This window comes from Alligator sinensis, unplaced genomic scaffold (genome assembly GCF_000455745.1).
Source record: "Alligator sinensis unplaced genomic scaffold, ASM45574v1 scaffold254_1, whole genome shotgun sequence".
Classification (NCBI taxonomy): Eukaryota; Metazoa; Chordata; order Crocodylia; family Alligatoridae; genus Alligator; species Alligator sinensis.
The window spans coordinates 1,722,342-1,733,633 of NW_005841953.1; the positions used below are offsets into that span (position 1 = coordinate 1,722,342).

At 43.9% G+C, this 11,292-nt stretch overlaps 1 protein-coding gene across 1 annotated transcript in view; it reads right to left on the minus strand.

Moving 5' to 3' along the window:
• Nucleotides 1–2,026: 2,026 nt before the first annotated feature.
• SUGCT (succinyl-CoA:glutarate-CoA transferase) overlaps nucleotides 2,027–11,292 on the minus strand; it is a 542,264-nt gene continuing 532,998 nt past the window's right edge. Inside the window, exon 15 of the mRNA XM_025200042.1 lies at nucleotides 2,027–3,630. Within this exon, the coding sequence (XP_025055827.1) occupies nucleotides 3,467–3,630 (164 nt within the window). The 3' untranslated portion in view covers nucleotides 2,027–3,466. The remainder of the gene's footprint in view (nucleotides 3,631–11,292) is intronic.

The window sequence follows — 11,292 nt, forward strand, 5'->3', positions numbered from 1 at the left end:
ATGAACTAGATTTTAGCAGACAGGATAAAGCATTAGCAGCTTTGCCAGAAGAAGCCATGCACAATCGTGGCTCGCTACGTACTTAACCTGAAAATTCCAAAGATCTAGTTTTATTAAACCCCAAATCTCACAAGATGACTAATTTCCCCTTTAGCAGGACAACCAAGAGAACTGTTTAAAAATTAAACGTGTCAAATATATCAGTTGATATATAATCAGAGATGTGTATAGTTGGGGATTGCTGAGACAGGTGCACAGTGTGCTTTCAGAAATAAATGTTGTGTGGGTTTGGGTTTATTTTAAAGGAAAATGTTACTGCAGTAGTGACTGAAAACTTGGGTAATATTAAGGCAATTGTTTAGATTGTCTGAAAAAAAGCAATTTAAAACTCAAGGGGCCAGATTCTGGGAGTGAGATGACACAGGTTGCAGGATCAGACCTGAGAGACCTATAGGGTCACCCAGTTATTTAAAGTTTTTTAGCAGCATCAAGGCATACCCTTTTTTTTCCCCCAGCCTGTAGACAGTTAGCCATCACCCATTTATTTACAGAATCTCTTGTCCTTATCCTAGCAATGAATAGCAATTACAGGGTTTTCCAAAATAACGCCATGGATTATCTCCTTTAGGGCCATGTTACACGTTACACTTAAGATGTATTAACTGCATTTACAACCCAAGTATCCCATGCGTTCAAGCAAGAAAATCTGTGCTAAGAGCAACTGTATCGTAGAAAACTTACAACTTTTCGCAGGAGGACTATCTGTCATCAGATGTTCAGCTGTCATCAGACTGCTCCACAGAGGTAATACAAGTAATGGTAGGTTCCCCTCAAGGCATCCATTCAAGTTGTAAGTGAAAATAGCAAGTGGAGGGGCTGATTCTTGCAAACCCCTCCCCCACAATTCCTTTCTGGGCTCTACAATCAGCGTGTCCTGATGGGACCATAGCACTGTAGCCCACCGAGGGCCTGATCCTGCTTTTTCTCTTCACTGAAGGGGCTCCAGTGCTGGGGCTGGAACTGACAACCAGTTGATCATCAGTCCCAGCTCCAGCACTGTACCAAGCCCAGTTCCAGACTCAGGTTTGGTGGCAGGGCTGGGACCAACAACCAGTGAGCTGTGCATGGTAGAGATGTGTGGTATTATTTACTACAAACTGCTCAGATCATATTCTAACTTTAATACTGAGCAGATTTCACATGTACTAAGTGTTCCTTGTGATAAGGCCCTTAGTATCTGCATGTCAAAATAATAGAGAGACAAACACTAAAAAGGGAAGGAAAAGAGAAACTCTATTTGTGTGGGTATGTTGGAAAAAATAAATCATGGGTCAGATCCAGCATTTCAGGTGGTGTAAATCAGGACTGTTCTGTTAAAGTCAATGGAGCTATGCCAAGTTTTCTGAGGGTCTGGCACTTAGGTCTTTCCAATACTTGGCAAAGCCCTGAATAAAGATCCTTTGAAAGCCTTGAACTAAACTGAGCATGATTTTGCTGTCTCTTATTTATGCACTGAATTCTCAGAAATGGGGAAATAAGTGTCCCTCAATAAGTAGAAACAGCAAAGTTTATTTGTAAACATGACCTGATAGTGTGAAATAGTTCTAGCAATAAACAAAACTCAATTTAGTATCGCATTGCCCATTTTATTTGACACTCGCTGCAAATCACTGTTTTTCTCATTAAGAGGGGTTGCTCCTCTTAGATTAAAGGTGGACTATATCATAACCCCTTCCAATCCTATTCCCAAATACTAACTCTTCCTCTAGGGTTTTCCTATTCCATTTGACTCTCAAGGCAGACTTCTTTCTATATTTATTTAAGAAGTCACCAGTCCAGAATGTCATGATGCCTTTAGCACATGGACAGAGTGTTAAGCTTTATGCCAGGAATACAATGTAAGAAAAAAAAATGATTAGTACAACATTGGAAAAAAACACAGAAAGACACACAAAACAAGCAAACAAACGAACCAAAACACACACACACACACACACACAGCTTCAAAAATGACAACTGCAATGTGTTTCCATTTCAGTTTCATTATATCATAACCATTTTTTCCCCAGAAGGTAATATACAGCTGTGAAGTTCAAATGTAATACAGAGGATGTTGTTTGTTAAAGTGGAAACACAGTGACAAGCTAGTTATAATGCCAGGCCTGTTTCCGATACTTTGGGAGAAATATGGACATTATTTGTTGAATGTCAGTTTGAGTTAGCATTATTTACTTGTAGGAGTAGAAGGGCACTGCCTCACTCCAATGGTACACACAACAAAGGTTAGAGCCTTCCCATGCAGAGTTTACTTTAGATGTAAATTATATGCTTAGACATTGAGGCTGAGGGACTGCCAAATTGGTTTGTGTAGAAGAATAACTGGGTTTCCTTTAATCTGTTGCTTGCTGTTTATGATGGACCAGATTCTTCCACCCCTATTCAAAGTGAGTTATACTTTACTTCATGAGAAGCCTCAGAGTAAGATGTCATTAAACTTGAGCAAGGCCAGTAGAATCTGGTCCTGTTTAAATCACAGAAATGGGCTTCAGCCAAAAATGTGGATCCAAATCTGAATTTTCCTCATAGTAAAATGGATGTCAGGTGAAGGGATTTGGGTAAGGGCCATTAAAGAGATGTGGATGAGTCTCCGCTCATAGAGCCAGACCCAAGTTTCCTCTAAACATTGGCCTGCAGTGCTCAAATATGAGGTCTTGGTTTGGGTCCACATCCAATCAAGGGCCAGGATAAAACTGCAGTAGACCAGTACCTTCCAATCATGTTCTGACTCTCAATGAGGCTTGGAACACGGCTCTTCGCTTAACAGGATAAATGCAACAGTTGAAGTTTATTTGTGCTACACACTCTGGGATTGTCATAGCAATGCAAGGCAATGTAAAGCAAATATTTACACAACTAGGCATGGGAATAGAAGGCAGTTTTACAATGGTCACTTCATCCACTGTTTAAATGAAAGCTCCACAAAGAGCTCATGAGCTCAGAAATTCTGTTTAAAATCAATCACAGAGGCTGTCAATTTGCTTAGTTCTTTGATTTCATGTTCAAATATTTTAAGAAGGAGCTTATGTGCAAATGGAGATGGCAGTGTCCAAATGTTTCAAGGATCTGCTTCTTTTCACCAACTTTGTGTCATTATAGGGACAAACATTTAGGCAATTATCCTCATTATGATAAGAATTATATTTCCCAGAAAAAAAAATATAGGAAATGATTAGCCATGTAGGATTCTGTGATTCCAACTTTTACCCCCTCAAAAATTTCCTTCACACAGTCTTTACCAGATTGCTTTAATCAATACAACAGTGCTAGATTCATTCCAAATGCACAAGGAAGAAAATTAAGAATTGAATTAAGCCTCCTCTTCTGAGTTTCCTTGGAAGGAGCTGAAAGGATCCAAAACAGGAGCAAATGCAGAAGACTCAGCATGAAACACTACAACTAAAGTTCTTCATTTGACTTCATGCTGAACCACTGCTCCAGTGTTGAGCAATTCTTCTATGGTGCCATCCTCATATCCCAGAGCACCCTTCAGTACCTCTACAGTGTGCTGTCCAATAAGAGGTGGAGGTTTGGGATCTGACACACTGAACTCACTGTATCTGACAGCTGGTCCTGTGAAAAAACGGACATAAGGAGAAAAAATTAAATAAGTAATAGTTGTTTTAAGTATTATTAATTTTACTCATTATGATAATTAAACACCTGCATTTAATTTCCTGTGGGGATGTTCTGAATTGGTTTAAGGGGTCATTTGCTTAATAGTTATACAATGGATATCCCACTATTATTACATTTTGGAAATAAGTTTACCTTTTAAAAAATCCATTTGCTTGTTTAGGGCAAATTCCACACCAAAGCAATACATCCATAATCCAGTCAAAGAGATGCAAAATTAATTCCTTAAAGGCTGGATCCAATGCCTATGGAACTCAGAGCATCTTCCTACTGACTGAGCCAAGCCATTTCCACTTGAATTAGCACCATTTTAAGGTAACCGGATGTCCTGGGATGTCTCAGGAAAGATTGCAGTTAGCGAACTCTAAATGTACTAACAGTCACCAGTAGCAGCCTACTCACATCAGCACATTGCTCAGCTCAGGCTAATTTACCCCGCCAAGAAGTACATGTCGTGAAGAAGTTGGTAATGAATACTGAATCCTTCACTTTTACTGTAAGGTATCAGCAGTTCATGTCTAGTGATTGCTTGGTGCTGACTGGAAAGGCAATGGAAGTCTTTTTAGCTCCTTGTGGGCAAGTGTTGATATCACAGGTGGCAATCCTCAGCACGCAGCTAAGAGTGAATGGGTATGGAGAACAAGCTACAACCTGCAATCACAGCTGTGGCATATTTGCAAGAAATGCACAGTGACACTTTTAGTTCTGTGTCTGTTCTGTGGGGGAAATAGAGAATATTAGAGATGCCTACTTGGTTCATTTCTGCCAAATCTGAAACTGTGCTTCAAATTCCACAAACCTCCTTTTATTTTTTATTTTTTTTAAGATTTTTGAATGATTTGCAGAAGCATTCCCTCTGGGTTTAATTAAGTCTATTATTACATTCACTTAATAGTTTATAAACTGTGTCATGCCTACTTACTTCTCTGTTATTCTGCACGCGTAATAGTATTGAATGCCAGTGCCGCCACTTAGGTATGCAAATGTATCACCCAAAGCAGTCCTTTTTACTTTATTCTTAAAGGAACATTAGAAACAAAAAGGGATAGATTGAAGCTCATGTAAACAATTTTTGGGGAAAAAAATCCCAATAATTAGGCACACTTTGTTTTGATGTACTTCTCACTACTTTTTGCAAATATTGAGCTCAGTACTCAGGAGTTCAGAATGTGAGATTGGAGCAGGGGTGGGGAAAACAGTGGATCTGGCTGGCAGCCTGACTCCATTTCCCAGAAGCCCCTGCCCACATTGCTGCAGCTGGTTTCCACGGAGACCCCAGCAGTGGTGGGACAGAGCCAGGGTTTCCATGGAGACCAGCCCCAGTAGCATTCGCAAGGAGCTGCTCCAGGGTCAGGGCTGGGACCTTGTGGCGGTGACAGCGTGGTCTGGATCACTGTCCTGCCCTGGCTCCGGACAACACTGGGTGGCGTTGGTGAGGAGTTAAAACAAAGCTGCCTGTCTGACAACTCTTCTTCTGAAGGCTGGCTGGGGCCTGCGCTGCCCCAGTGTAGGCTGCGGCAGTCCCAGGGATGCTCTTACATATGATAGTTAAAACAGTTCCCTAGGATCTGTTCCACTGGTTCTTCCTGGCTGTTTAATGCCCCCTTTGAAGAGCAACAGAGCTGGGGATGTAGCCCCCCAGAGACTGATTTTCAAAATCCAAACTTCACATTTGGATATTAAATAGTCTCAGATATTTAAATCTATTAGATCATCCAATCTGACCTTCTGCATGACAAAAGCCATACACTTGCAACCCCTTAGCCCTGTACTGAGCCCAATAACTTGTGCTTGACTAAAGCATCTCTTCCAGAAAGGAGCCCAATCCTTGATTTAAAGGCATCAAGAGATGGAGAATCCACCCTTCCCCTGTTACTAGCTTGTTCCAGTGGTTCATCCTCCTTGTGGTTAAAAAATTGTGCCTGATTTCTCCTTTGAATTTGCCAGGCTTCAGTTTCTTGCCATTGGTTTGGACTTTCATTACCTGGCATTTTCTCCATATATAGATATTTGTGGGACAGGCTCGTTGCCACAGGGACAGCCATGATCCCCCTAGTGGCCTTGCCACTCCTGCCAGGCTCAGACTCTAATGGCTATCTCCCTAGATAGCTCACCCACCACACTTTGTTCTTAATATTATAGGTTGTTTCAGGGAGGCTGCCAACAGCCTTAAAGTGAGCCCTAATCCCAGTAGGTTCCCACTGGGTCTCTCCTGAGGCCCCACTAGCCTCGATCCAGCCCTCCCAGCTGATAGGTCCCCATTGGCCTGATTAGGCCCCTGTAGGGACCCTGTACCCTTAAGGGCAAATTGCATGGCTCCTTTTCCTCCCCTACACCACACCCCAAGCCTTGCAGATGTTTTCTCTCATTGATGTGACTATTTATGCACTTGACCCCCTTGGGCCTCCAACCCCTGGTCCCGCACGCAGCCCCTCCTCTAGGCTCTCTGACCTCTGGTCCTGCATGCAGCCCCTCTCTGGACTCTCGGGCCCCTGGTCCGGCTTGGCCCACTCTGGGCTCATGGACCCTCTGGCCTAGCTCAACCCTTCCCTGGGCTCTTGGACCTTCCAGTTTGGGCCTCAGCCTTTTTCTAGGCTCTGGGTCCCATCACTGAGCACCACCATCAGTCTGAGGGCTTCTGTGTTACCGATTCTCGAAATAGGACTTGAGGTTGCCCCAGCAGGGCTCAAGGCTAAACTACCAGTGTAACTTAAATAAGAAACACCACTGCCCTCTGGCAGACCCCCCAATCCCTGTGGGAGTTTAACAGAAACAAAGGCCACTTGCCTGTAAACCCAGTTTTTCTCAACCTAGGGAACTTGCCTCTGGTCCCAGACCTGCAGAGTTCCTCAACCCTGATGCCCTGCGACCAGGAGCTCCCCACTTCACGGTTGCTTGGGAGAGACTACCTGACCGGTGCAGGCTCTAGGCATATAGCTCCAGCCTGAGCCCTCTTCCAGTCAGGTGAGTCCCTCATTAGCTCCCCACTGCCACTCTTAAGAGAGCAGGTATGTCTCAGTGCCCTGCGACAATATGGACTGCCATCACTTCAGCTCCCAACCTTAGTTGTGAGAGGCTAACCCAGTGGAGCTCCTTAACTCTCCCACAATGTGACATTTTCCCCAGCCATTCAAGCATGTTTGTGGCTCTCTTCTGCACCCCTTCCAATTATTCCATCTACTTTATGAAGTGTGAATACCAGAACTCTAGCTGTATTCTAATATCACTCTCCCCAGTACCTTACATAAAGGTAAAATCCCTTCCCTTTTCTTTCTCCCTATGTCCCTGATTAAGCATCCAAGTATCAAATTGGCCTTTTTGGCCACAACATCACATTTGGACCTTGTGTTAGCTGTTTATCCACTGTGAACCCTAAGAGCACTTTTCAGACTCACTGACTTCCAGGATACAGCCCTTTCCCATTCCATAGGTACGGCTTGGATTCTTTGTTCCATGTCCTTACATTTGGCTGCATTACATTGCTTTCTGTCTGAATGAGCCCAGCTTACCAAGCCATTTAGATTGCTCTGTATGGCTAGCTTGTACGAAGTCAAATGCTTAATAAAAAGCTAAGAATACTAAATGTAGCCAGTTACCTTTGCAATTCATCAAAGAATGGAATTGGATATCTCTGAAAATGACTATTTTTCATAAAACCAGATTGACTGGCTTTACCTATATTTCTTTCTTCAAGTCTTTATTAAAGGAATCCCATATCAGTTTGTTGCTATTTCATTCAGAACAAATGTAAAGCTAATTGACCTATAGTTGCACAGGTCACCCCCTTTGCCTTTTTCAAGTTAGTGTTCTTCAAGTCTTCTGCAATTCCACCAGCATTTCAAGATTTATTAAATATAAATATCAGCGGGCCACAAAACTGCTCAGCCAAATCTTTTAGGACTTTTGGGTGCAATTCATCAAGGCTTGCAAACTTAATTTGAAACTTCATTTTAACATCCTTTTAACGTCCTTTCCAGTTATACTCATGAATTTGAAAGTACATCATCCTGTTTCTTCCAAGTATGTGTAGAAATATTTATAAAAACACTTTTCAGTTTTCTGCGTCAGTCACAGTTTTACCATCTCTATCTAGTAATGGATCGATACCAGGAGTACTCAACCTCAGGCCAATGGGGCCATTGCACCTGACCTATGGGACTCCCCATGGGTCACGAATTTTGGAGATGGAGAAGCAGTGGCAATTAATATGGCCACCCTCCCCCCTGTCAAATTCTTAAGCCCCATGTGGCAAGTTGGAGCTGGGCCACATCTACTCCCTTATCCTGCACCCCTTGCAGCTGGATCAAGGCTGGGCCATGACCCTTCCCCCCTGCGGCTGTATCAGTGTCGGGTCACACTTCTTCCCTCTCCATCCCCTCCCCATGCCCTCTGGCTGGATTGGGGTCAGGTCAAGCCTCTTTCCTTTGTGGAACCAGGTTGGGGCCAGGCTGCCCCCTGCTCCCCTCCACATGGCTGGATAGGGCCTGCTGCACCCACCCCAAGTGCCAGATCAGGACCACCAACCAGATCCAGCCTGCAGATGGACTAAGCACTGCCCATCTGGCCCACCATGTAAAAATCTTGAGCACCACTGCTCTACACCATTCCAAGGACTTCTTTTATTTCTAATATGTTTTGGAAAATTCCTCATTGTTGCTCTTAGATTTTCCTGTGACAATTTTTTTATACCTTTAAGCTTCCCTTATCACTATTCTACACTTAATTACTTCTTTTTTTAAATTGGTATCTATTTTCCCTTTTTTCATTTTGTTGATGTTATATATAACTATATATCATATTTACTCAAATCCTACAGGGCATTTTGCCTCATTCAACATAGGAGAAAAAAGCCTCCTCTGGCACTGGAATACTGCCCCTGGGCAGGCGGCTGCTGTGGCTCCAGCCCTGACCTAAGGGGAGACTGCACGGTGTGGGGGGAAGGGATCATAGGGAAGACCATGCAGTGAAGACTGCAGTCAGTGGTGGGAGAGCACAGGGGAGACCATGTGGTGCAGAAGGGAAAGGAAAAATGGGAGAGGCAGCACAGTGCAGGGTGGGGAGATCACAGGAGAGATCATGCAGTGGGGAAGGCAATGTGGGGGAGATCATGCAGCGTGGCGGGTGGAACATGAGAGAGTTTACATGGATTGAGGGGAGGAATGCAGGGCAAATCACAAGGAGTGGGTGGGGAGGACGCAGTGTGGGTGGGAACACAAGCAAGAGTCTGTCGTTTTGTGGGGGAAGAGAGTGGGGGAGACTGTTCAGTGGCAGGGTAGCTGCTGCAGCGCTGGCTCCAGTGCCAACCCAAACCCAGGGCTGGAGCTACCGCCATTGCTTGCCCCAAGGTGGGGCTGGGGCCACCACATGCTCTGTGTCCCAGGCTGAGGCCACAGCCACTACATAGGATAAGCAGCAGCAGTGGAGAGATGTGTCAAGGAAGGCAAGCTGGGGGCTGGCAGCAGGCACTAGGGGGGCTGAGTGGTAGGGGGCAGGCACTAAGTGTGGCAAGCAACAGGGGAAACAAGTGGCAGGCACCAGGGGGAGTAAGTTGTCTGGAGGCAGGCTGCCTCCCCTCCACTGCTGTTTTTTCTTGCTTCTTGTTCCCCTGGCACTGCAGTAGTGGGGGGAGGGGGAGAGGAAAGAATTTAAGACAACCCTCCTATTATTTGATTCTGTACAAATTTATTATTTTTCATGTACTGAATCTAATTATTTGAGAGGGCAACTTACATTTGAAGTTGTCTTGAATTTGGGTAAATACGGTATATATATTTCTCATTGGTGATCCCTCATGGTCGATGATGATCACTCCCACAGGTCAAATATTTCTACCTATACACACACATACACACACATACACATACACACACGCACATTTCTACAGTGCTGTCTTCCCTTCACCACTTAACCAGAATGCCACTTCACCAAAAGTTTTCCTCTTCCTTCCAATTTTCATTTATATTTTTCTTTTTAATTTTTTCCACTCAATCCATTTTGCTTATAATTTCTCCTCAGCTTTGGGAACTTAGCCCTTCTGAAACTCCTACTATATATATATTACTTCTTGGGTCTGTCCTTGTTTATGTATATTGAATATAAAGTCCAATTTAGTTTATCTTTATCCATTATAATACATTCCAAATGAGAGTTACATTATGCTGAGGGCAATGACTTTTGTGTTAGAATATTTTTTAGAAATTCTCTTGATACTGTTGGAAAAACCTGTACTTTGCTTCATAGCTTGTATAAGCAATCCTAACTGGTGCAAAGGCTCCAGTGTGGGATAGGAATGTCAGTGTATGTGACACATTAGCAAACTTGACTTATAATTGTAATAATCTGTAGTAAGTGACAGCTTTGTTTAAGGAGGAAGTACAGCTTCATATTTATGGATGTGAAAAATATACAGAAAGAATCATATGTAAGGTGATACCAACCTGAAGTGCTTGATCAGAGAGAGAATATTGCATAATAGTATTTGCTTTTAATTCCTTTCATGTTTCACATGTTAGGCAAACAATCAATTCTTAAGTAAACATTTGTTCTTCAGTAACTGTATACTTGTCTAAGTGCAAGTAAATCCATCCCAAGTGCCTTTCTAGCACCACATAAATCATATATTTTCCTATTTCGTTTGATCAGCTCTCATCTATAAACAAAGCGCACAACATGTTCTGATGGTATACACAGCAAGAAGATAATTTAACATCCTCAGGGAAGCTTCCTCATGAAAAGTGACTATAAATATAGCATTGTGTACTTCCATATTTATTTCCTCTCTTTGACCTCCAGTAAGACATTTTGTACACTTTGCTTTTGGATTACAGCTGATAAAGAGAAAGGAAAAACATAATTTATCCACCAATTTCTCAGTCAGATGCTGTCTGTGACAAGCAGCCACACTTTTACCCCAACTTCCAACCTTACATGTTCAACTTGGAGCTGAAAGTCAACTAAAGCTCTTTTCTTCTTGTGTGGCAACCAGTAATATAAGATCTAGAGACAAAATTCTGTCCACAGTGACACCTCTCTAAGCTCTAAAGCAGGGGTGGGCAAAATACGGCCCATGGGCCAGATCCAACCCTCCAACTGCTTGGACCTGGCCTATGGGTGGGTGGTGACTCTGGCAAATGCATGATTCTGGGCATCCAGGGCTGCCACCTGTGTGGAAGCAGAAGCGTGAATGCACCTGCAGCTGTAGCACACACCCCTCCCTTCCCACATCCCCTGAGTCTGGACCTAGCAGCTGCTGGCCGTGTCCACAGCTGCCCAAATATGGCTGGCAGCTTCCAGGTCAGGGCTCTGGCATGGGGATGGGGTGTGCTACAGCTGCAGCCTTCAACCACAGCAGTAGCAACCCCCATCACTACTACCCCATGCCCAGAGCCCCAACCCAAAAGCTGCCAGCTACATATGGGCAGCTGTGGACATGGCCACTAGCTGCCAGGTCTGGACTGGGAGGGCAGGGCATGCTACAACTGCAGGAATATGGACTCTAGAAGTTGGGGGGAGGGGAGGGATGGTTGAGGTGTGCTAAAACTGTGGGCACAGTTAGGCTTTTGCGCTGGCCACAGCTGGGGTGGGGCGGGGGGGAGAGGG